General features: G+C 42.2%; 1 protein-coding gene across 1 annotated transcript; it reads right to left on the bottom strand.

The window, feature by feature from the left end:
• Positions 1-23,912: 23,912 nt before the first annotated feature.
• FOXL3 (forkhead box L3) lies at positions 23,913-25,801 on the bottom strand. Its single transcript, XM_068423928.1, has 3 exons — positions 25,695-25,801; positions 24,751-24,919; positions 23,913-24,395 (listed from the first exon to the last, which is right to left on the bottom strand). The coding sequence occupies exons 1-3, from the start codon at positions 25,799-25,801 to the stop codon at positions 23,913-23,915; spliced, it is 759 nt and encodes a 252-aa protein (XP_068280029.1).
• Positions 25,802-27,215: the final 1,414 nt, after the last annotated feature.

The raw sequence follows: 27,215 nt of genomic DNA, 5'->3' as shown, positions 1-27,215 counted from the left end.
TGTTTGTTTTGTTTTGTTTTGTTTTTTTTTTCTTCTGCTTGCAATTAAACTGGTAGACGAATATCTGACCTTACTGGAAGATTTAGGCAACCCTTGTGTTTTGAAGTCTCCCTCGTTTGCTAAAGAAAACTTGAATGTTGCAATTTTCCCAATTCTGAGAATACAACCTTCTGTGAATTAACATTTCACAGAAGCTGCAATTATGTATTTTGGAGAAGGAAAAGGTGGGAGGGCAAAAAAAGAAATGAAGAAGATATTCAAAGAAATCTCAGAATTGTTTGTAATCCTCACCAGATGTGTGAGGATGAGAAGTGGACACAATTTCCAATAAGGGAGCTGTGACAGCTGATTCTCGACACAGAAAAACAGAGCTATATTATACCACAAGGTAGACTGAACAGCAGCCCAGTTTACAGTTTAAATGGCTTGGGAGCTTCCAGAAAAATCTTTTGTGTCAAACCTTTACTACTATTGCCACCATGTGGTGAAATCCAACAAAAGGCTCCTCTAGCTGCCACAAAATGCATTTGTTCATTATGATTTATATCATATCAGCTGTATTTGGAGAGATTTAGAGACCACAATATTTTTAATAATGACAGGAATTATAATTTTATTTTGCCTTCTTGGAGAAAGCATTGCATCGGATGCAGCAAGCTCCTCCATGTTTTAAGTCACAGAATCTGTAGTAAAGTTATGCAAAAGGAGCTGGCATTTTCAGCTGGACCCAAGCTCTGGGGACAAGGGACCCTCCAGCTCTCCCGCGAGGTTCCCAACCACTTACTAAGTGTCTCAGGCTGTGGGTAATCCCCCTCTAACCAGCAATGTCTTGGGTACTGCAACAAAAAAATGCATTTCCATCTGGGAGAACTCCCCTAACCTACTTTTCCCGAAGACGCAGGTGGACACAGCAAGCAGCCGTTCCTCTGCTAACCCCCTGGCACCTGTCGTGGGGACTCGTAACCAGGCTGGAGAGTTTAAGCTGATGCAATAACCCCCATCACACGCAACGCTGCGTTGTGCTGCTTGGATGAAAAGATGTTGGATGAAAAGTAATCTGATGGGACTGAAACCACAGGGCAATTCTGGTAGCTGTCTGTAGAGCCCTACTTTCCTTCCTCTTAAAACATGTTTAACAGAGATTTTTTCAGAGAGGAGAAGAGCGGCCAGGTGCCTTACTACTAAAGCAAACCTACAGGACACTTATTTTTTAAGGTCACGAGGCTGTATTTTGGTTATTTCAGCAGTTTGCCTAATATTTTAACCAAGTGGGTTCGGGAATCCTCCTACAATGTATGTCCCAATTGGACTATCACGTCCATTTCCCATCAGGTCTGGTTCCTCCACTGCTGTTAAGCGCATTTTAGCAGATAAAACAGTTACCAAGCATTTGATCCATACCTATCCCCATGCCATTTTCTTTCCAGTTAATCCTGGCCTCTGTCCTGCCTGTTTTTCCTTAGTTGTTTAAACCAGCCTAGTTTCAAACATTTAAACTGGGGTACAAATTTTGCCTTTCTCCCTTTGTGTGGCCAAGGGTCTGTCCCAAGAGCAAGGGTAAGAGAAGAGATTGTGGCCAGTGCCCGTATTTTCCTGTGCTGTGGGTTACATTTTAGAACAAAACTACCATCTAAAAAGTCTGACGCCTCTATCCCTACAGGTGGTCTAATGCAGCTACTGTTTGCCCCATTCTCAAGGCAGATTTATTGAAGCCTGTTTCCAATTCAGGCTCTGTTTAATGGTTCCTTAGATTTTTTTTGGGTGGGAACTGAGTTCATCCCAGTTTAGTGTCTACAGTTAGTGACCCTACATCTCCTGTCACAGCCCACTTACAGAAATGAGCACATATGGCATCATTCAGCTGACCCAGTTGAGAAAGCTTCATCAACAGAGACAAGTCATGCTTAGACAGCAATGAGTATCTTGACTACATATTGCTTGGTAGTAAAGGAAACCCGAAGGGCAATTTTGAATGTAGACACCATACAGATGCATATATCACCATCTCTCTGTCTCTCTGCATGCAGTCCACTGCAATGAGACTCATCTTCTGTCATCCTTCTCCTCCGCTCCTTTATGAGGGATGTCACTGGAAATCTTGGCTGCTTCAACCTTGGCTTAACTCAGACCAGACCATGCTGAAGCTGCCTGTCCCTCTCCTGAACAAAGAGCTCCTCCAGGCATCAGCCAAGGATGGCTCCTGGGCTGCCATGTTCCTGCCCGCCACAGGAACAGCCTGTCCTCCTCGCTGCCAGACAGCTCCAGCAACTGCCATCCTTGCCTCTTCAAAAGTTCAACACATGGGAGAGGAACCCCTGATTGATAGACATGGGACATGAAGGACCTGTGGTGGTTCTGAGGCCAAACTGGGAAAAAAACAAGCAAAGCTGGGGGAGAAGCTGGTTGAAGGGAAAGAGGCTTGTGGAAATTTTTGAATGAAATGAAGTAAAATATCCCCCCCCTCCCCAAAATTTTTTGTTTTTGTTAACCAGGCATGTTTTTGTTTGACTGTAAATGCAGTGTTGTCTTTAATTTTCAGGCTATTTATCCTTCTCAAGGCTTGTGAAGTGAATTTTATGAGAAGAAAACCACTGTTTGCAAAACAAGAAGTCAAAGAGTTTAACTTTGGGAAGCATCAAAACAAACATGAACTGCAAAGGTTTTCAGAACAAAATATTTCATATAAGAAACGTTGGAAGAATCTATTTCATCAAAATTATTCCCTTGCCTTTATTCCCTTTTTTTTTTTTGACTGAAAAGATTTCAGAACAGTTCTTGTCCTGTATTTTATTTTCACTCGTTGAAAAAATCATAATTGACTTGTTTGAAAAACAACCAGATTGGGAGGGTCTAAAACCTCCCATCCTTTAAACAGGCAGACATCTGTGTTATAGATGGTTATAGGTGCAAAAGAGCAAAAGAATAGGCTATGGGGAAAAGAAAATCTCTCCATTGTCCTCTATTTATCTGTCTGTTGATGTGTGCTATCACCCATGCACCATTGCTATTGTAACAACCTTTTTCTGTGCTGGCTCATTCATCTATTTTAGAGCTGCTGATCATTTCTCAGCCATAGCAGGTGGCTCACCCACATCCTAACGCACAGCCATTTGGCCAAAAAGTTGCTTTGCTGCCCTCACCATCCCCTTGTCCGATGACTCCAGCGGTGCCTTTTTTATGACTCACGTTATGTTACTACTTCTGCCAACCAGCAATTGTGCTTCTGCCCGAATCAGCTCCCCACCCCCAAAGCTTGGGGTGGGGGTTGAATGTTTTTCCTTTTATTTTATCAAATGTATCCATGGAACCCTCTGAGTACTTATAACAACCAGAAAACCCCATCAGTTTACCGAGAAAGCATGCCACAAGTCTCGTCAAAAGATAATAGGGCTTTAATCACAGCAAGACTCACCCTTTTGAACTGCACTCTTGAGCAAAAAAATACATGAGGCAAACACAGTCTTTGGCACATCTACATGGAAAAACTTCAGAGTGCTCCACGGTTTGGCCTCCCGAGTGAGAGTATGAGCTCTCGCTCTGTCAGTCTGATGGGATTTTTACTATAAGTTTTTTTTCGGTTGCTCCGTTGTTGGGAGAGAGGGAATCTCTAGTTGCCAGATATCAAACTGTGTATGATCTCAGGGAGCAGTCAAGGAAAAAACATATTTCCCTTTCTATACATGGTAAAGAGAGAGCTGTTGCTTTCTCCAGGCTTTGGATAGTCTTCTTTAGGCTGGATTTTAGGTAGGTTGTAGTGGCAGTCAAGGTTCATGGCGGAAACTCAGGTTCAGATTCTTGGTTAGAAAAAAGTTCCTTGTAATTAACAGCAATTTTATGCCAGGATCTCAGTAGCATTGACCAGGCTAAAGATACTGTTCTCAGCAAGGAAAACTGCTAGTAGTGATTTTAGCAGCTATTCCAGCTGAAATAACATTAGGACTTTCTTTTGCCTCTTTATGAGCTGAACTTCAGCAGTGTGGCTCCAGCATCTTCCCTTCCAGTGTAATTCACCCTCTTTTTTCTGTAGATATCTGTACATATTAACATTAGAGACAAAAAGTATGTCAAACTAACATTAAAAGTTCAATGCCAGTAAAAACAAAAACAAAACAAATCAGCATTGAAACAATTACTTGACTTTAAACTCAGTTTGTTTCTGGCAGGGTGCCAAAGCATATGATTACCAAGGTCACGCACTTTGATGAAGTTCCCTGGCACAGTGGGAGAGTTAAAATAATGCATTGTAGTTCCTTTTGCTGTCGGGTAATATTACAAACATTGTTTATTTGGTATCTCTCCTGCCTCCAGCCATCCCCACTTCAGACTAGGAAGGAATCAGTTCTCACGAGATAAATAACGTCAAAGCTGGTGAGGTGTTGGGATGTGAACCGGGTGAATGTTTGCGGCCAAATATTTTATTAGCAAAAAAGAAAAAAATGTGAATGTGAGTCCCTCTGACAGGCTTGTAAATTAAATCAAATTTCTCAGGTGCTTCAGCCAAGAGAAGATGATAGCTAACAGTAATACAAAATAATAATTCATAATGCTCTAATCTTTGCTTTGCAAGGTTCTCAAGATGAAGCTTTGCTTTGATTCCAACATTTTTGTTGGAACTTTTGTTTAGAGATGGTTCTAAACATGCTTGTGCTTCAAGGAGAGAGGAATAATGGAAATTAAATATTTCATGGTTGATTTTTGCTTGGAAAGTTTTGTTTGAGTGAAATTTAAGATATTTTTTTTCTTCAGTTCCAGATTGCATATGTTAAAAAAGCAGGTGGAACATCATCTTGCAGGGCTGGTCAAAAGTCTCTTCTTACAACTTTGTATGGCAGTCTTACTGCCCAGAGGGAATAGTCCTGGAGGTCTGGTGGGTGGGCACTTTCCCTTAGATAACCTTGGTTCACTGCTTTGGGAAATTACTCCCTGATATCTGCTGTTCAAAGCTAAAAATGAGGTGCTTTCTGCTTGTAGATATTCATCCCCTGCTAATTCTAGAGAAAGCCCATTTGCTAACCAAGGATCAGTGCATGGGGGCTTCATGACATTTCTCCAGTATCCTGCTTGGTTGTGGCATCCTCAGACCTTCCAGCTCTTTGGATCTCAATGCCAACCTCATTGTATTTCATTTATAAAAATGCCCCAGCTCCTGGACCTGAGTCATCATGTGACAATCTCAGGTTTTCATTATGAGAACATAATTTTCAACCCTCTGGATTTACAGAATCACAGAATCACAGAATCAACCAGGTTGGAAGAGACCTCAGGGATCATCGAGTCCAACCGTTGTCCTTGCACCACCCTGTCAACTAGACCATGGCACTAAGTGCCATGTCCAGTCTTTTCTTAAACACATCCAGAGATGGTGACTCCACCACCTCCCTGGGCAACCCATTCCAATGTCTAATAACCCTTTCTGAAAAGAAATTCTTCCTAATGTCCAACCTGAACCTCCCCTGGCGAAGCTTGAGGCTGTGCCCTCTTGTCCTATCGCTAGCTGCCCGGGAGAAGAGGCCAACTCCCACTTCACTACAACCTCCCTTCAGGTAGTTGTAGACTGCAATAAGGTCACCTCTGAGCCTCCTCTTCTCCAGGCTAAACAACCCCAGCTCCCTCAGCCGTTCCTCATAGGTCAGACCCTCCAGACCCTTCACCAGCTTGGTCGTCCTCCTCTGGACTCGCTCCAACACCTCAACATCTTTCTTGAAGTGCGGGGCCCAGAATTTATGAGGAACAAAACTGTTCAGTACGTCCCAAGTAACCTCTCATGCTCAGAAGTCAGATGGCAAAAGGAGAAAACCCAAAATGTAGAGAAGGTGTTGACCTGGGGGGAAGGCTTTGAGCAAAATTGCAGGTTTTTTAACCAGTTCTTGGTTTTGATTCTTGAAGTGTTGAATGCTGTAGGGCAGGTAACACTCCATCCTTCCCCTGGCCGTTCGCTACATGTTGCTCACTACGCCTAATGAGATACTGGTTGCTTGCCTGGAAGTGGCTGCCTTTCAGCAGCCTTTCCTGGTTTTCTAGTTTGTCAAAAGGTGCTAGAACATACCTTAGCACAGTTAATTTATATTTGTTATTGTCTGTCATGGTAAACTTTATTTATAGTTGATTAAAGCTCTTGGTTAGGGAGGCTGAACTCATACAATCAGCTCTTGGCTGCTCTACATTAAAGTGAGGCCAATATTTATGGAAAACAGAATATGGCAGAAAACTTGGGGTTTTGTGGTTACTACAGAATGTCCCCATTGTTTTCTTTTCTGGTGTGCCTCCTTCACCGCTTGCCTTCAATGGCCAGGTTTGCTTTTGTTTCTTGACAGAATGGCTTGCCAAAACCATTGTTTTCTGATTAGTATCGCAGTCTGAGAGTACTTTGGATGAATAGATGGAGCAGATCTTCCCTCTGCTTCTTAAAAAGAAAACAGCCCTGAAATCCCCATGCTGATCCCTTCCAGGTGAACGGTGCTGCAAAACAGCCAGTTTTGCACACAGTCAAAATCAAAACCAAGAGCCTGGGAGGAGTAAGGAGCTTTCAGCCTCTCCCAGGCAAAAAGATAGCATCCTCAAACCTAGATTTTTCCTGTCTAGAGTGTTTGCCTTCCAGAGCTGGGGAGGAGCAGGAGATGGTGTCCCAGCTCTGGGAGTATCATGGAGGAGATGGGTGCCTGCGAGATGTCACACTGTGGGGGCTTGACATGGGGGCTGTGGCTTCTGCCACCACTCCACGTGTGGGTGAAGGACATGGTGGATGTCCTAAGTAGCCCTCTCTGGAGATACTTTCCTTTGAGGACCATGGTGGGCTTTGCCCAGCTTCTGGTCATACATGGTTGGGATTTACTGCAGGTTCATGAGAGTGGTTGGGTGTATGCACATCCATCACACACAGCATGCTAACGGCAGTGTCCCCTTCCTCCAGCCTGCTCCCACTGTTTGCCCCCTGCTCTGGCACAAAACCCAAATCCCTTTCTGCTGCACAGACCGACCAGACTGACTCAAAACCCAAACTCAGCAAATGCAAACCAGCAATGCAGAGTGACCCTGAGAGCCCAAACTGGGGGCCCTGCTTTTAATCAGAGGATTAGTCTGAAGGAGGAGGAGAGATCCTTGCAGCTTTCCTAATTTTAACCATAGTTAGCGCCTAATTAATGAAACATTTGACTTGTCTGGGATGTGGGCTTGGTGGGGGGAGAGATACCCCAGGCCAGTCAGCACTGATGTATTCTGTTTCCCTTGCACTGAGGCAGAGCGTTTCTAAGTGACGTGTGTGTGATTGCTTCCAGATTTATGATTACTTCCATTCTTTTAATGCTGGATTTAAAAAAAAAAATACTCCAAAGAAGTTGGTTTGGCATAATCTAATTTTCTCATGTGAAACAGTTTGTAGACCAGATGACCCCAAACAATAGGAGAGTTTGTCTCAGCCTGGCTGTTCTTGCTGCAGGCAGCCTTCCTCTCTGCTGCCCTCCTGTTACCAAGAGTGACAACTGTCCCTTATTTATACTTGCCAGCTTAGGGACTTCAGTGCTGCTGCCTTAACCAGGTTGCAGTGCTGGGAAGGGACGAGCACATTACAGCAGATGAGACTGGACGTGTCTCCTGCCAAGGAGAGGACCAAAACCAGACTGAGTCAGAATTTTTTCTCCACTAAATAGCAAATTTTGGACATTTTCTATGAGGCTAGCCAGGCCTTAAGGGACATGACCTTGGACCAGTTAAGATACAGATGAACTCAAGAGCTTTTAAAACGCATGTGACTGAATTGTATAACAAATACCTCAGTTCAGATAGCTTCCCTTAGCTGGAAAACAGCGTTTCACCCAAGGAGTTGCTGAGAGGGTTCTATGAGGACTTCTTGGCTGGCAAGGAAAGGTCGGTCTTCAGTGTCTTGGGCTTGTGTCTGGGAAAAGAAAGAGCCTGAGGTGTGGGAAGGCTCCTGCAAGCTCTCCTCACAGCAAAGACAATCTCCTCTGCCAGGATGCGACCCTATTAGTATATGGGAATTAGTTTAAAACAGAAACTAAAACATTTATAAGGCTAAAGGATGGCATGCCTGTCCAGCCCCTCCCTTTAATTAATTCCACATATTTATTTTGTGTTCCTTGGTTTTCATGCAATAGCTCTGACGACTAAATCTAGGTAAATCTGCTAAATTCAGCCATCAGAAAGGGACTGAACCTCAGTGTTGTGGTGCCCTCACACATCTGGTCTGACTTTGACCTTTGGTGCTGTAGATGTCATCAACAGTGGAGGGGTAATGATAGGTCAGAGAAAAGAACTAGGAAATAGAAAGAAAAAAAAAGATCCAAGTTGTTTTTAATTCCTAATGAATAATTTAGATCCAGTTCAACTCTTCTGTGATCAGGGTATAAAAAAGAAATGGGGAATTAGCAGTCCTCCCACTCCTAGCTTCTGTGTCTGTATGTTCTGTTCTCTTTCCTTTATGGGGTTTTTGTGTTTTTTTTCTTTGCTCGTTGATTTATTTAATATAGAAAATAATTCAGCTAGACAGAGGAATGCATGGTTTGTTCTAAAGGGAAAATATTCTGGATATTTGTTCAAGCATCCCAAGATGATGGCAATAGGGCAAAACCCAGCGTTACTCTTATCTTCACATGCCACTGATGCTGGTATTGCCACACCATATGAAACTTGATATGGGGAGTTCTGCACATAATTGAATGGGGTCACACCAGAGCACATTAAGCAAAGCAGGCGATATCACTCCAGGTGTCTAGTGTAAGATTGATAGGAGAACTAGTTCATGGGCAACTGCTTGGTTTATTGTACAGTTCCGTTTTCTTTACAAGTGGTCAGATGTAAGCAATATGTAGAGTACAGACCCTTTCAGGAGGAATCCATGCTTTCTAGTCCTGAGGTGGCAAATCCAAGGGTTTGAATCAGTGCCAGAGAAATCAAGGAAACACTTTTCCAAAAATTTAAAAAAGAAAAAAAAAGAAAGTAAAGCAAAAGTCCAGTGACATTTAACTTAGAAAATCTCACTGAAGCATTGCAGTGATCCAAGTTTCATCTGAGATGAACCAGGGGTGAAGATGGAGCAGGAACGAATTTTTCATCATCTTGAGTTGCCTCCTATCAAAGTCTGATAACACATGCCTGTGCCGATCAAATTCATTACCAAAGGGTAGAGATGCAGCTTAGTTCCCAGTGGGGCAGTCCTCTACCCACCTATAAGGGGACCTCAGCATCTGCAGACTTTCTTGCCCTGTTTGTGTTATCCTTGCCATTTGCACTGGCCCACGGGACAAGAACATGGCCATGATAACTGGTAAGAGAACTGGCCTCTGTATTTCATCTGTGTGACAGTCAGATTGTAGGAAGAATTCCCAAAAGTTGGTGGTTTCAGAGGTCCCTCTCCATCCAACACTCTTTATTATTCATGTCCTTGAGATTTACCCTAGCCACATGCCTTTTTGTGTTTGTCTTTGTAGTTTATTTTGCAATCCTTCCAATTAGCATACGAGTGAATGCCATTGTGAATATTAATATGATTTTCATTTACTTCCAGAGACAATAGCCATGTGAATCAGCAGGGCTCCACTAATCTGCACTGAAGATTTCAGAGTTGTTGAAGCTACTTTAAAAGGCATGGGAACTAGTGGCTGTGGAGTATCTCATTATACATACATTACAATTCCATCCTTGAAGGTGAGGAGTATTGAACATTTGTTTAGAGGGCTGTATGTAAATAGGGCAAATGTAGCTGAAAAATCTGTGTGTTGTAATCTTACATTAAAAGAAAAAGCCAATAACAAAAGAAAGCCCCAAACAGAGTGTGGACAGAGAGATGGACTTATGTTAGGATAGAGATTTGCTCTTTCCAGCAAAAGAAATGTCGTAATGTTTATCAGAACGCCTTTCCTGCGTGTAGATCTGTGGTTCATGTTTGACTGCATTGCTTCAGATTACAAAGACATTTTTCTGCTTCCTTCTGAGGGCAAAATGCAGAGCTGTGGGAGCTGGTTGGAGGTCAGGGTGGTCTTAATCTCCTTCTGCATCTTTCCTTCTCTGCCCTCTTCTGAGGACCTAATTTAGATAGCCACGGCAGACTGTCCCCAGGGCTTAGTAAATGCCAGCACTGTGCAGATCTCCCACCCTGCCTGCAGAGCCACAGCACGATGTTGGAGTACCTCACCCTTTGTCCCCATGCTCTCTGCCTTTTCCCCAGCCCTTTCAGCCTCCACAAGCACCTTTTTGCTGCCATGGGAGGGCAGAAGCAGAAGATGCAGCCTGCTGAGCTTGAGGATATTGCCTTTATTTGCTGCCTTCTTGTCTAGTTGTCTAAACTGTGCCCATCATGGCCTATGCACCGGACTGCAAAGGACAGCAGGAGTTGCAGAGAGGGATTCATATGTGTCCTGGAATTTCCCTCCTAAAGTCTAATATATAGGCCAGGATCTGTTGGAGGTAAGTGAAACATTACTGAAATATCTCATTACATTCATGAGGCATTTGGAGGCAAATATGAAAACTAGGTAAGTAAGGAATGTGTAATCTGTGTGCACAGACAGAGGGATACAGACAATAAAATCTCCTTTTTAATGTTGATCAGGCTGTGGCTCAGAGCTTAAAGCCATAAAGAGTTAACTGGCATATGCACGTGGGAAGGTGCTGCCCAGCCCTTCTCCATTGCTGAAACACTTGGGGCCCATTGCTGAGCTTTGAAGAGTCCCGTTACTGCAGAATGAAGACCTTTTGGGGCATTTTTAAATTGTCTGAGTCTTGTGTCCTTATACATCTTAATCTCACTATCATTCTGGATACCTGTTTGGATCGATGCCCTTCAGGAATTTGTGGAAAAACATTCCCACTGCCGGCTCTGCTAAATTAAGCAGAAGAAAATGATTGTGATCTTCTGCTGACTGCCTTTATAATACTACTCCCACGGACCTTTTGCAGTGATTACCCTGTTAAACCGTATCATTTGTGATTCTCTCTAAGAAAGGAGTATAAGGTAAAGATCGAGCCAGGGACACTGCAGTGTTTGGAAGCGCAGAGTACTCCCAGCTTTGGCAGCCTTCAGCACTGCCCACCCAAGCTAGTGAGGAAGCTCGGTAGCTTCCATTTTTGGCTAATAGCGACCTGGGAGTGATGCTCCTGTTCTTGAGGACTTTGTTTTGCAATTTCCTTGGGTAGATAAAGCTAGAAAGGTTGGTTTTATTATTTGTTCATATTCTGAGGTCTGGTGACCTGATTCTCATTTGCACCGAGTGAAGAATTCCCTGGCCTCACATTTCTTTCATGAAGAGTAGTGGAAGAAACATTTCCATGAGTGACCATAATAATCTTTTCCTTGCTGCTTTGGCGTCAGTTACTTTATTCCATTCTGATCTAATTTGTGGCATTTCCTCCTCATATTTGTTGTTTTATATTATATATTTAAATATGAAGTATCCATAATATAGAAAATATGTTCTATACTTCTGAGCACATATATACAAAGGCTAATTCTTATTCTGTAATTTGAAAAACATGAATCAAAAACAAAAATTAAAAGGAACAACTGCCTTAAACATATTTAAGGTAATGGCATAATTTCAGGAAAAACAACAGCGTATTCATTTTCATACCAAATCAAATGTACCCTGGAAGAAGATCTGGATATTAATATTCACTTATTTTAAAAAGAGTGATATAGCAGAACTTAAACAGAAAGAGGTAATCAATCTTTATATGGTTACATAAATAAAACAAACTACTTAATTTGTTTTAAGTTACAAAGAACTAGAGTCCTAACAGGAATTGAGTGCATTTGTGAATTTATGTAACAAACATATCACTACCAGCACCAAATTACATCTCAATCAATGTTAAAAGGCATCTGACATTTCCCTTTGATTTATGGATTAACCTTTACAGTTAATACAGTCTAGCATTTATTGTTTTCATCAGTTCATGGTTTGGTAGCAACCTCAGAGCTCATTGCAGGGAACTGACTAAATTAATAGCTTTTCCCACCATGATCAAACAACTAATGAAAAGGTCTATTTTGCACAGCTGGTAGATGCTAATATTTAAACAAACAAAACAAATCTTTATGAAGGACTAATGAGTCTTGGGTCCTGATTCTGCTCAGTGAAGTTATTTATCTGGGGAAACCGAGGTGCACCTATTGACTGGGGTTAAACCTGGCTAAAATGTAATCTATTAAAACCAAAGTGACATGAAAGCAGTCTTGAAGCAGCAGCCAGAGAAATACATTTTATTTCAGGATAAATTTGCAGGCAAAAAATAGAAAGTTTGCATACCTAATTGTCTGAGACATTCTCTCTTTGGCATGGAAAATATCAGGAAAAAAATTACAGGTAGTTTTGCCAAGTTCTGCTCCTATTAATACTGTTCAGATGCTGAGGAATTACGTATTAGAATGACAAAACATTAAGCAATTTTCTGCATCACTTTGTGGAAATAACTCCAATATAAAAATCTTTCTTGAATAAAGCATAACACTACCTTAAAATAACCCAGCGAGTCCTCCAAATTACCCTGATTGAGGACTAATTATTTTAACAAGAAAAATATTATGCAACTTAAACTGATTTTAGTGATGAAAAGTCAGTTAACTGGGGACATTTCATTCCAAGCATCATTTTACACACCTTTAATCAACATGAAATTCCCATTAACTTTTGTATTGCAGGCAAAAGGGGATTAGCACCTGGCTGTGTATAACACAGTCTGTCTCCACATAAGCCATGGAGACAATATGATAGGCTTGCCCAATTGCCAGATAGACTCATGTTCCACTTCGTCATGATCAAAGATAGACTGAGACTAAGAGCTTTGAGAAAATTGACAGATTTGGCTACATTTGTACAACTCTTCTGAATTTCTCTTATTTCTGTCCTAGACATCTCATGGTAGCAGTGAAATTTCCACTCTGTCCCATTTGGGGGAAGGAAAAGTTCACTAAGAAAAGTCACTCTCATTGCATTTTGGCGTGTCTGCTTCCTCACTCTCTGAAATATTCATTTTTCTTAAGATTCACAGGTTTCCAAGCCTTAAAAGTCAGGGTTCATTATAGCTAAGCTTTTGTTTGAATTGCAAACATCTGGCATTGCAAAGAGACAGAAAGTCCTATACTGCATCCTTATTATAGCTTATAGTGGCCCCAACAGATGCTACCTTACACCTTCAGCAGTGGTGGCAGGTGGAGGATCTCTGTAATTACGATGCAGTTTTATCTGTTTTGTTCACACTCACAGCTAGTTTTTGCTGAGACTTAGTCATACATGCAAAGCCCCAGGGACTTCTCAAGGACAGAGGAGGGCCGAGCTCATTAGTAAAAGCTCTTTTTCTCACAAGTCACACAGGGAAGTAAAAAAAAAAAAACAACCAAAACCAAACAACTTTCCTACTTCTGCTGAACTTTTCTTCTGAAAAGGTTGCTCTGTCGAGAAGCCATGATCCATGACAATCCACTTTTTCTCAGCCTCTGCATAACGGATGGCCATGGATCATTACTTCAGGATGGCACCAAGACTAGGTTTGTAGCAAATACTAAGTAACGAGCTTGTTTTGGCCTGGGAAATTTCGCCAAAGGCAAAATCAAAGCTCTCTTCTTGTCAAGCCTGTATAACTGGGATATTGAATACTACCACCCTCTGAATACGGTTGGGAATATCACTAGAAAAGCCAAGCTGGATTCTCCAGGAGATTTTACATCCAGGGAGCACATGCTATGGCAAAATTATTTTAAGCTCCTGCATGGATTCCTTGGATTTGAACAAGTATCCTGGCAGTATAGAGATCCTTTGAAGAGAGTGGTTCAATAACTCATTGCAATACCATTGTTGCTGGTGCTAGAGACTCCTCTTGAAATTACAGGGGTTCTCTGTTCGTTTTTACTGCCAATAGAAGGGGGGTTTTTTGTGGGCTTTTTTGGAAAGAACTGGCTGTAAAATGCTTCTCTTTGCTATAACAGGACAATGTTTGCTAATGCAGGTGACAGTGTCAGCTAATATGTGATGTAAATTGGAAAGTATACTTCATTTAGCTGGAGACATGGGTATACTTTACCTCATCTTGAAAATGAGGAACAAGAAGATTATTTAAAAAAAGTAACAGCATTTCCAAGCCTTGTAACCTGATCCCAGTTCTCTTCAGGTTTTTTTTGTGTTTCTTAAAATTCCTGCTCCTGGAATCATGTGAAAGTGGGAGAGCTGGTAGTTTTTACACATTTATGCACGACTCGGTCCTCTGCAAAACTGATCTGTGGCAACTGGTCAGTGGCAGGATGGATGAAATGTTCCAGCACTAGAGAAGATTAAAGCAGAGACAGGAAAGGTGACAGCAAATGAAGAGAATATAGAAGGTCAATAACATAAGCTTGCTGATATAGCATGTTTCTAACAAAATGCTTTCCAAAGGTGAACTCTCTGTACTGCCTTGCAAATGGGGATGTGGAGACACACAGACATAAAAATGACTTGCCCCTAGGCATTGCGCATGTTCGAGACAAAATAGACCTGAATCTCTGGAGCCAGAAGGTTTTCTTCTTAGGCTGTTCCAGAGAAAAGGCTGAAATACAGAAGCAAACAAAAATGTTTTCTTGGCTGTAGTATAAAAAAGAAATATAGAATTTCCTGCTATCTCAAATGAGTGCATTATAATCAGAGTATGGGTAAATCTAATACAGAAGTCCATGTGCCACCGCCAGCAATACTCCTTTTGTAATTGCCTCCAGCTATTGCTACTATTAGTTCAGATTGTAATTTCCTTGTACTGTATGTCAATATTACTGGATCACAAGCGAGGAAACAGGAAGCCTGATAATCAATTTTGGTAGCTATACAGTCATTTAGCTTGTGAGTTCAGCAGTTGGAAAAATTTAAAACTTCAGCTCCAGTAATTGCAACCCAGAATTAAGACAGAGATATCAATTTCATATGTGCTGTACACATGCCCACGTGCCTGTAGAGCCCAGTGCACAGAAAACTCACTTGCTAATAGGAATATTCCTTACAGGAATAAATTGCAGTTGGGTTTATAGCTCAAGTATGGCCTTTGCTCGCCAAATTCAGCTTATGCTGTTGTCGTGGTGTAAATGATTCAGACTCAGCCAGGCTTAGGAGTAAAGAAATAAGTTCCTGTACATCCAGGTATATTCATTTCTTCTCTCTGAAATGAATGTCTGGTGTTAAGTAGCAAGCTACAGCTTTATCATAGAATCATAGAATCATAGAATGGTTTGGGTTGGAAGCGACCTTAAAGATCATCTAGTTCCAAACCCCCTGCCACAGGCAGGGACACCTTTCCTCTAGACCAGCTTGCTGGTAGCAACAGACCTGTCATGGTTATTTATTTTGTCTTACAAAACATCCGCTAAAAGAACTGAGCCTCCTCCCAAATAAACATCTGTCAAACAAGGAGTGTTTCAGGTGGGAGTGCTTCATTACAGAACCTCCACTGCCAGTGAGTGTCAGTGGACATGCTGGTGGTACCCACACCTAGCTCTGCCGCCTGTCCCCATCACAGGCAGAGAAGGTGTGTGGACTGCACAGCACATGGGCAGCAAATGCCTTGTGAGGAGAAGATCCTACGCTGTTTTCAACCACGCAAAATGTGCTACTATTTTTCCCCAAGGAATGCAGACCCAGGCATGAATTAGGTGGTGGTCTCCAGAGATGACTGGTCTGCTCCTCACATGTCTTCCCCAGAGGCCCTGTGTCCCTTCTGCTGTCACCTGATGGGAAGGGACATGGGAGAGAGCAGGCTGATGGGTGTGGGGATTGCCTAGGAGCAGATCATGTGGCTTGTCCCGTCCATCCACTCCTGGGGGAAAAGTCAGGTGAGACCAGTCTAAGGGATGGTCCTTGAGTTGTACATGTCCTGGGTGGCAAATATCATCCCAGGTGTCTTTATAAAACAACACAGGAGACCATGCCTGTGGAAAATATGTGTTTCCCATCCCAGATATGAGGTTCCCTTAAAGGTAAGGGGGATCTTTTCTAGAAAATAGCTTCGCCTCTGCCATGTCAAGGTAAGTGTGCATCGGCAGAGGATAGCGATACTTTGACATCCGTCCTTCCTTTGTTTAGCTGAGGTTGGAAATCAGGCAGGTTCCCCAAGCAATCTGCTGCCCTGGGGGGGCTTCTTGCCTTCCTGCTGTGGTCAGCCCTGATTTCAGCTCTTCCCCAGCTGCTCCCCCAAGCATGGGTGAGGACCAGCAGGGAGGAAGCACTGGAAGAAGGGCTGAATCAGGTCCCGCTTCTCTCTTTCCCTGACCCTGCCTTCCTGGTCTGGTGCAGGAGCAGGCTGCTACTGCTTTTGGGTCATTTATTCTCTGGTTGACAAGAAATCTGACTTCTCCCACCTCAGCAAACCTGTTTGGAAGTGCACGCCTAGCTGTGTTCTTTCCACCCTGTCTAGGCTTGTCTTGGTTTCATTCACTGGGAAGCAGAAAGAGCCAAGCTTCCTCTTGACTTCAGGATCAGAACCTAAAATGGATTAAAATGTTGCTGTTTGAATTTTAAAATGTTGTTTTCCATGACATGATTATATGACCTACCTTTGTTTATTATAAATCTAATACCACAAGTTACAGTTCAATGAATTCACATTTTATTTGAAATTTTTATCTGAAGTAGCCTAAAGCTCTTCAAGAAACAATTGCACAAAACCATATGAAAGCTGCTAATTTATAATCTGAAGCATCACAGCACAACTAGCTTTTCATTTGGTTAAAAGGAAATGGTTACTTAGAACAACAAAGCAAACCATGTGTCCATAGTTTATATTAAATGCCCTTGGTATTTATTAGGGATACACAATGTATCATCTTGAAAATATTTATTTTCCTGTAATTTCAACAACAGCAAAACAAAATAGAAAGTAATGTAGTGTCATCCCTTTGCCAAACTGTAGCAGATCTTGGGACAGTTTCTTGTTGAAAGAAAATTTGACATCCCAAGTCTGGGTATTAGCTTAGTGTAACTTGTTTATTTGAGTGTGTACACCAGCCTCAGAACAGAGGTGCTCTCAAAGAACATACAAACATCTTTGTACCAGGAATCTCACCCCAGATGCCAGCATCTGGTTCTGCTGTGTTCAGCCCTTGGGCTTTCGGGAACTTCTTCCCTATTTGGACACGTTTCCCACTGAATTCAGGAAGTATTTTGTCTGGCTGAAAGACAGAGCCAAAGAAACCTGTGGAAACAAGCTGCTATTTTGTCTTGAGAAGACACCAAGTAAGTGCTAGAAGGTATTTAATTTTATCTGCAGTCCATATGGCCTTTAATCTGATTAATCTCTGGTCCTGGCAACAGAAGTTGAAGTTTTGGTCCCTTGAACCCAATGGCAAAACTCCCATTCGTTTTATGAGAGTCAGGATTCAAACCATGGAGCCAGTCCCAGATGCTCCAGTGCAGAACAATGTTATGGGCTGATTAGTACTGAAATGTCTCCCAGGGCTTGATAATTGCTCATGTAGCCCTCAGCCTCAGAAAAGCTTGAGACAGATTAATCACAAAACACAGCTCATTGCACCTGTTATTTTCCACATTCACTTTTATTGAAAGTGCTGCTTCTTTTTCCCAGTCTCAGAGAGGCCATGCTGGAAGGAGAGCATCACAGCAGAGGATGCTGGTTGCAGTCTATACTAGCACAGTGTAATGCCTCAAGGCAAAGAGGGGAAGACAGGGAGCAATTTTGTTGTAGGAATAAACATCCATGGCATGAAACCTCAAAAAGGATTTTTGGCTAGAGCAGATCTTGCTTGGGACAGATGGCTAATGGTCAGTGGAGCCTTTGGGCTCAAGAGAAAAGTTGATTCTATCCTAATTTTTTTCCTGGACAAAGGAAATCATGACTGTTTCACTATCAGCAGCTATGGAAACTGCAGCTTCAGGGGGGCAGTTAGATCCACATACATGGGGCTGTAAGGCCAAGTGCTAGTACTAACAAAAGGTTTTAGTGACTGAGGGAAAGAGTAGCATTCTTGCAGTTGTGCAAATTTCAGGAAGCCTAATTTTTTAAATTAAAACCATTGATATCGCTATGAAAATTGAACAAACTTCCAAGCCTATTAAGTCCTCATCACGTCTTCAACAAAGACCTAAGAGGGAGCAGCTTTTGTGCAGAACAGTTAGTTTTTTGAAGCATAGCAACAAGAAAGCTGCACTGAGCTGCACCACACAGGCTGACAAGTCAAAGAGCATTTCAGTATCTTATTTCCAAACTGCTCATGCAAGATAGTATGTGCCTGATGTAAATGCTGGTGATGGAGACCAGCAGCTCAATTTTGAAGTGCAAAACTTTTTTTCTAAAATACTCCAGCAGAACATCACCCCCAAAAGATGAAAGGTTGTTCCTGTTGCTGCACACTGCCAACCCCTGCTATGAAATGACAAAGAACACACACAGAAACACGCATGACAAAAAGAAAGTTGCTCGGGCTTGCTGCAACTTCTAGTTTTCTTCTCTAACAGTACTCTGCGAGTGCTATTTTCAGTTTCATAGTTATGGTGAGAAACATGGTGTGTTTTGATTCCTAATTTAGCCTGTTTATCCTGAGAGATTCCAGGATCTTCATTTGAAGATAAATTCAAACCTTGTTTTTCCTTTGCAGCGCACATTCCATAAAAAAAAACATTGCATGCCATACTTCATTACAGGGTTTGGAAGACCTTCATGACCATAAATTTAGGAACTTGTGGAACACAATGGACTCCAGGATGGAAACATGCCAGTTGGCCTATCTGGTCAGGTCCATCCCTTCTGTTTGAATTAACAGCTGGATTTCACAGTGGGAGAAATCCGGCAGTTCTTTCTCAGGCAAAATTCTCACAGTTGGATTTGCCTCCAACCGTTGCAGCTAGGGTGGGAGGGAGCACAACTTACTTTGTTATTTTATGTTAGCTCTCTGGGTAAAAAAATTCCAGTGCAAGTTCCGTAGGACTTGGACCTACCCTATTCTCTAATTTAATGACCCTAAGTGCCATAAGAAAGACATTCTCAGTGAAACAGAGACAGAGGGTATGTACTAGGTTCTTTGTGCATTGCAGTGCATATGGTACCCATGTTCTGGAGAAAGCAATTAGAAGCTGGATGTCAAGGCAAAATAAAGAGGCAGAACCATTTGTTGCCCTGAGAATTCTATCTAGGAGATGAGTTGCTGGCACAGTTTGGCAGACTGTGTGAGAAGAGACGTTGGGTATAATATGCAAAATTCAGTTTCACACGTGCTGTTTCAATTCCAAAAGTAATTGTACCAAAGTTAATGGATTTGCAAGGATTTACACCCACACAGCAGGGAGGAGAATGCGCCCCAGAGGAGACAGAGGGGAGAGGCCAGCTGGAATGAGCAGTGCAGGATTTCCATGTCTTGGGTTTGGGATCTGAAGTGCTGATCACGGACAGGGATTTGTGCTACACTGCCAGAGGTGAAGATTAAAGCCCTGTTTGCTTAGGGGCATGTGGGCTAGGTTCCCTCTTTTGCCTGAGCTTGAGTATGCTGGGACACTAGGGAGATGTTGCCCTCGATTTACAGTACAGAGACTTAATACACAACCTCAAGAGCCTTTGCACTGAACCATTTGCAGAGTCCCAACCAGCTCTGTACTACTGGAAGACATGTAGCAGAGCTTTTTCCCCAAGGCTTGTGCCTCTAAACCTCTTTCCCTCCCAGTGTGTTCCCTCTATCAGTAGAGACTGGAGAGGACACACAAGATTTGGACTTCATCAGGCAATCACTACCCAAAAGAAAAACCCTCTGTGAGCAGAAAATGGTGCAAAAATCTTGATTCAGCAAGATGGAGCACAACAAAGCAAAGGCGCGGGGAGAGTCAACTCTCCAGCATGGTTTGACCTTCAAATGCTCCTTAAACACATCTTCTGTTTATACAGAGAGTTAATGGGTCTCAACTAATAAGATCTATCTGATTGGCAGAAAAATAGGGGAACTTGGCTTTACTGACAAAGAAAATGTTTGTTTTCAGCTATCCTAATTTGCATTAACACTCCCATAATGAGGAGGAGGTTCCGCTGAGGGAGAGGTTCCCATAGGTGAGGTCAGCCACTGGCCTGCATTGGGTGTTATCTGGCCTCTCTTCACTGGTGGTGGGGAAAAAAAAGTGCTGCAACCTTGCCCAAGTACTTTGAATTTCATTCTGAGGCAGAGCATCATCTTGCTGTGTAAAAAGCACTTCTGTGACACCAGTGACAAAAAGGCTAAGAAATTGGATCATTGGAAGTCAAATCGCTGCAGAATAACCTGGCGTAGCTCCATCAAAATCTTTGCTTTATCATGGGAAGCCTTCCTTTAAAAGCATAAATAAACAAACCACCCCAGAGTCCCTCAGTGAGGCTGAGCCCAGCTTCTCCCCAGAAAGAAACCTTTCATCTTTCCTTTGCAAAGGTATTTATGATACTAAAAGGAGAGGACAAAAGGCTTGGTCTCCCCCTGCCTTGCCCACCGCCCAGCAGGGAGGAGCTGCTCTCCTGCACCCGCCTCCTGCCTCATCCCAGGCTTGGGACATGCAGTGTCAGCCCCACAAGGGAAGCACCTCTTTTGCGGTTAGGAAATCCATGGCTCATTCTGGGTTTCTCTTTGCAGTCAGGAAGACCCCTCGAGATGATGAACCGAGACAAAAAACAATACCTTTTCTCACTTTGTCTGCTGTGCACAGCCTAACCAGCCCAGTGATGGCCTTGGTGGGGTGCAGACCCCTGCCCTGCACTGCTCAGCCCTGGCTTCAGCTCAGCTTTTAGCTCATGTACCAAACCAGCTATGTCTGGAGAACATTAATCTGCTTCAACCCAGGGCAAAGAGGGATGTTCCTGTGAGATTTTCTTTTTTCTTTGGTTATGGCTTTATGTAAGTGGCTCACAGGCTGTGATGGAGCTGAAGAAATAGCTCTAGACTCAGAATGCAGGGATAAAAAGAAAAAAAACCCTAGACTTTTTCCCCTCTTCCCTGAGAAAAGGTAATTTACGTAAATTTATCCACGACCAGCATACGGCAATAGCTCACAACTTTGTTAATGGAAACCTGGTGATCCATAACACTTGTGTGGGAGACATTTGCTCGGGGGTAATACAATATTAATGTTAATATCAATGATCGATCAGAGGATTTGCAAGAAAGGCATAAAGTATTTAATTATAATTACATTGGGAATGGCTTTGTAATGGCTACGACATTTGAATAAGGTCACGTCTAGCCCTCACCCCTGTTATGTTGTTCTATATTAAATGCCATTCACTTTAAGTGCTGGAAACCTTTCTGGAGTCGTCAGAACATAATATACTGGGTAAATTGAAATATGTCCCTTTATTTTTTGAAATATGATTGATATCCTTTGCAAAACAAATGTTAACACCTATTTGTACACAAATTTCGTTGATTATATGTTAGGGAAACTCAAGTATGACAGTCTCTCCTAGCAGGTACTTTACTGTGAGCAAAGGACATGGCTATTTGTGAATATTAAATCATTTTACTGAAAATGGTTTTGGATCTCTGCTGTAAATCCACCTGGGTGTATTTCTGCCTTTCCTAATACATTTATCCTGTATTGCTTAGTAGCCATAACTGTATCTCCATTGGTCTCAGCAGCCTACTGTGTTCACCTGGATAAGGTGTATGCTTAGTAGGATCTTTTGCTGTCATTGAGTCACCTTTTGCTAACAGCATTAACGAAGAACACATAGGAAGAATCATGTTCGTGCATTTCACAGCAAAAAATATATATTTCAAATATACTGCAGATGTGTACTGTAACTATCAGCCTAACAGCAGCATTGCCATGTTTAAAACAATCAAGAAAAAGATCTGCATAAAAAGCATGAATATATAAATGTAGGCAGGATCCTAGAGGTGTACACAAACCAACCCACATGTGAGTGCATGCATACATTGAAGTACCAAATGAGGACATGCTCTTCCCACACCTGTTTACTGCTGAGCACAAATACTAAAGGAGCAAATTCTCACTCCTCTTTGAATAAGAATCCGTCTGTCCAGTGACCTCAGAGGTTTCTTCTTTTTCTAATGTCAATGTAAAAAGCAGATCATTGAGGTCTAATGAGTCAAATTTTGCTTTCAGATAATTGCCCAGAATAACCATTGATTCACAGAGAATTGAAAGCTCGCATTTGAAGGCAGAATTTGGTCACAACAAGTCACCCCATCAAAGTTTGGAAGACATGCAGTGTGTAATTGACATGATTTTCCATTTTGTCTTTTCTGAAAAAGAAGCAAAAACTTTTGCATGCTATGGAAACGCCTGAAAATAGCAAGTTTTATAGTTTTGCAAAAAATGAGCATTTATTACTGATCAGTGTGAAATACCACTGATGTATATTTTAAGTATATGGCAGGAGTTTCAGCATCATGACAACATATATCATGCATTTTTACAACATATAAGTGCAGTGATATTGCTGCCTTTCTCAATAACAATATATAAGAATATATAGTATAAATGTACAGTATATATTAGACACAATGTAAAATAACTTAGTGAAATGTCAAAGCTTCTGCATAAAAATTCAAGTCATGCCTGAGCGTACCTCTAGAACAATTTTGCTTATTCTTATCTCATATACCTTCATTTACCTTTAGTTCATGTTGCAAAGATAATTTTATCTCTCTGTATATAATTGCTTAAAACCACCAGAACCCTTGTCTTTCTTTTTTCTTTTATCTGCAGTAGGTGAAGATTGTAGTAGCCCAGCCAAAACCAAGATTTTGTGGAGTCTTTACTAATGCTGCCATTAGGTACTGGGAAGCAATTTATCGTGAACAAGTTGTATAAAAGCAACTTCTTAAATGCTCGTTACAGTTTATCATTGTCCATCAGGTTCTGTTCTGAAATACCCCCCTGCATGTAAATGGTAATGAAACGGAGCTCATGATCTAACATTGCTATCTGTAAATTATAAATCTCACCAGCTTTGCTGAAATCGTATCAAGTACCACTTTGGTAATTGCTTGCAAGAAGGATCAATAAAAATCTATTTATAGGAATATACAACTTGTCACAAAGCAAGTAGGTGGAATTCTGGCTTTGGTCAACGCTGGACGCAGCTTCAGGCAAAGCCATGTGTCCCTTCACACTTGCTAAATGAAATATGTTCAAGGACTTCCCTGCAGCATCTCAGGAAGCTTTCTGATAGTACAAGGGATTTTTTTTTTTAAAACCAAGGCATTAAGAGGCCCTATGGCTCTGTCACATTACCCCTCACAGTCTACCAGAGTTCAACAGCCTTGTAATTAGCTTTCGTAGAATTATTTTGAATACAACTTCATTTCAACAGTTTAAACAACTCTTCCCTGAATATCAAAAAAATACTTTAAACACTTATTAATAACTACATTTTCTAATTAATGATGAATTAAAGCTGCACAACAATTTGAGACATGATGTTAAAATTAAAAATAAGGGAAGACAGAGTGATTTTCTGTGATTTCTTTCAAGAAAACAAACCCCCCCTTACATTCTCAGCCAGTGTAAGTCGACAGAATTACACTGTTTTAGATCAGCTTAAGTTCTGACCTATATACTTCAGTGGAATTAATTTTAATTTCCACCAGTGAAAGTGGACTCAAATTCACTTCATCTTTAATAAAGCAACGTGTGATAAGCAAGTCTCTTATCTGTCAGATTCTGCTTGAGAAAGGAAATTCTTTGTGGTGTTAAATGATGTCCATGACAGTTTAGAAAACAAAGCTAGAATTTAATGAATTTCAGCAGAGAGAAAACCGATATTGGTAATTGTTATTTATGCTTTAACCTTAGCAAAGTTCTTTGGGTACAGACAGAGTACCAGCTGATGAATCGGTAACCCTTTCTGAGTACTGCTCGGGAAGAAAAAAAGGAGGCAGGAGGCTGATTTTCAGTGACATGAGGCTGCTGAATACACGGCAACTCAGACTTTGTTACCACGAATAAATAACATCACATTGTCCAGAACTGGAGATTAATTTGCTGGGTCTCCAGTAGATTATATTTATTTTCTTGCATGTTATACTGAGATCTCAGGACAGGCAAAGGGTCGGGGGCTGAAAGAATGTAATCGATGCTGAATTTAATTTCAGAATCCGATTTTGCTAAGGAGGAATTGCTTAGGCTTTGCCTGTTGGTCATGCTGTTTGAAGCAAACCCACGAGGCTCCAGTAGTCTTGGTCCTGATTCAATTCTTCCGTGTTTACTTTCAGAAGAGGAAACGTTGTTTAAAGCAGAGTCCATAGAAGACATATCAGGGGATGAAGGACTTTTCCCTCTGTTTGGTCTCTGCTCCTTATGTTCCCTTTTCACGTTCCTCCTCCTCCGTCTTCGCCTGTAATTTCCATTTTCAAAGAGATCCAGCATAGATTCACATCCCGTTGCAAAGCTCCAATAGTTTCCTTTACCCTTCTCATTCCCTTCTGTTCTGGGAACCTGTATTTATTTAAAGGCAGTTCAGTATTTGTATGTGTTACAGATGCTGCCGCTAAACATCTGCATTCATTTACATTCAAGAATGGTGTAAACACACATGACAAGACTTGTAAGCCTATTCTCTTTCATTATATGAGTAGGATGTAAACTGCATCCTCTTCAATTTGTTATCTATTAGCACGCATCAGACAAGGACATACTCTTTATCATCTCTATAACTGACAACTCAGAGAGATTTTAAGTGATTCACATCTCAGCTGTTCGTTTCCCTTCTTTCCTAGCAATGAGATTATTCCTGAATATATTTTTTTAGCCATGCACAGTGTGTATGTAAATATACAGTTACTGATCTTACCTTTACAAAACAACTGTTAAGTGATAAGTTATGTCGGATGGAGTTCTGCCAGGCTCTTTGATTTGATCTGTAGTATGGAAATTTCTTCATGATAAAGTCATAAATGCCAGAGAGGGTGACTTTATTGGAAGGACTTTGCTGGATGGCCATCGCAATTAGGGCAATGTAGCTAAAAAAAGGAAAACTTGCTGTTACACCATCACCTCACTCACATACTCAGTTTTTAGGACCACACGGGTACATGTGTGCCTATATCCCGCTGCCAAAAGTTCTCCTGGTGGATCTGTGCCCTGACCCGAGATGTCCCAGGGATAAGCCCCAAGCGTGGTCCTGCCTCTCTGCCCTGAGCCCCCGGGGTGATACACAGACATTACTTCCAGGCAATTGAGTCCCAACCGGGCTGTTTGCCTTGGCACTCAGTGGAGAGTGCTTAGATACAGGAGGATTACAGAAAGATCACCCTCCTCTCAAACCCTGTCAGAAAAGTTTCCCTGAGCTGGAAGGCTGCAGTGAGACAGACCAGGCTCAGAGACACTGTCACTGGAGACCTTGCCTGCTTGTGGAAAGGACCTTATCTGCCCCTGCAAACATCTACACTGCGAATCTTCCCACCTCACCGGATCTGTACCCGATTCCCCCGTTGGCACATTGCACATTTAATTCCTCCTCTCCCGGGGCTCCTGGGGGTCGGAGGAGACCATCTGAGGTCTGGTGGCTCATTGGCATGCCAGAGATGCTGTGACCTCGCACAGGAGGAAACAAATTGTGAACACTTCAAACACGGAATGGGGGAACCTCTGCCCGCTGTGGTGCCTGCGCCGGGGCCAGACCCACTGCACACGCCGGGGGAGATGTCCCGCGCTCCACCGAGAGCTGTGATCCCACCATCCCAGAGCTCAGAAACCTCCCCAGAGATGGGGGGACTTGGAAAAACTTCATCTTACCTGTATGCTGGTCTGGTGAATTTTTTCTCTTCATCAGAACTACAGGTAGGATAATCATCTGCATCATAATTAAAGCAGTTATAGGGGTACTGCGTGTTGTCAAACATCGTCCTGCTCCTTGCTCAGCTCCTGTGGAGTGAGAGAGATGGAGTGATGTTTCTCAGAGCTTGGACTCCCTCCTCCCTTCTTCCCTCCCCTCTGTCGGTCTCGTTCCCTCTCTCCCCCCTCCTCACGCTCTCTCTCCTCCATGCACACATACTCTCTGTGATGGGGTGGGGATTGTTTTTGCACTTCTCGCGTCCCAGACAGCCCGTCTGTTAGGATAGTATTTTTTTGGGGGTTGTTATTTTTGTTATTGCTGTTGCCTCCAATGGGGTGGCGGAACGAGGCGACTGATGGAGCTGGTGAATTGGGGGTGAACCTTTGAACCGGGGTGTTCACCGCTGGTAGCTCCGCTCAGCTCGCTGGGTGGTCTGGGCTGGAGAGGGGCCAGCACTCCCCCCGCCACATCCACAACGTGACAAAAGCAAACAGCATGATGTTAATAAATCATGCTTCAAGGTTTCTACTTGGAAATTAAACTTTGAGAACAGAGTGCGGCTCCCCCCCAGCCCCCCGAGTCCTCCCCCTTCATGTTTTTCTCTCCCCAGCGAAGCAGGGTGGCTTTCTTATTTATTTATTTTTAGAAACCCGACGTATAATAAACAGACGTTCCAGGCAGTAATGCATGCTTGTCCTGATCTGCAATCTATAATACAGTATAATAGACATAAATTATATTTCCATGACTAAAGGAAAATGTGTATGTTCAAAGAAAGTAGAACAGAGGGATATGAGGGACTACTGTCAAGCAGGAAAGTAAAAGGAAAATAGCTGTAGGCAGGAGAGCTGCCTGTGTGGGCTTTGATCTGAAGGATGAATTAGACTAATAGCCCTGTGTGTTGGCATCCAATACTGTAACAATTTAATAGTTTTTCAATGCTTTGGAGTGTTTTCCAACAAGTGATGTAAACCAAAGGCATCACGCACCATTTCAGGGGGGGACGAAAAAGGTGTATGCCACATGATAATTAAATTATTTGAAGACAGCTCTGTCCCAGGAACTAGCCCCAGGAGGAAAAGGAAAAGAGAAAGCAAATTGGTGTGCAGAGAGTTACCTGGATGGAAATATAAAAGCAGAACCACTAGCAATGCAACTTTTGTTTTCTATAGCATCTTTCATACAAAGTATGTTCCCAAACCTCTTTTGGAGTTACAGGATACAATTAGGGGAAAACTCATCTGAGTGATAAAGAGCCCTTTAAAGTGATGCTTAAGTGGCTCCTAGAGTTTTGACAAAGATGGACATAAGAAAGCTTTTTCTGTGGAATATAACAATACACTATAGCCAGGAGTAGGGGGAAATACACGGCATGAAAAAATAGGTACAAGAGGTGTTTTCTTAGGAATATGAAGCCAGAGCAGATATTCAAAATAAAAAATTATCTCCATGCTAAAATACATCCAGAGGCATATGCTTGA

The sequence above is a fragment of the Nyctibius grandis genome, chromosome Z (assembly GCF_013368605.1).
Source record: "Nyctibius grandis isolate bNycGra1 chromosome Z, bNycGra1.pri, whole genome shotgun sequence".
Classification (NCBI taxonomy): domain Eukaryota; kingdom Metazoa; phylum Chordata; class Aves; order Nyctibiiformes; family Nyctibiidae; genus Nyctibius; species Nyctibius grandis.
This window is presented reverse-complemented; position numbering and strand designations above follow the sequence as displayed.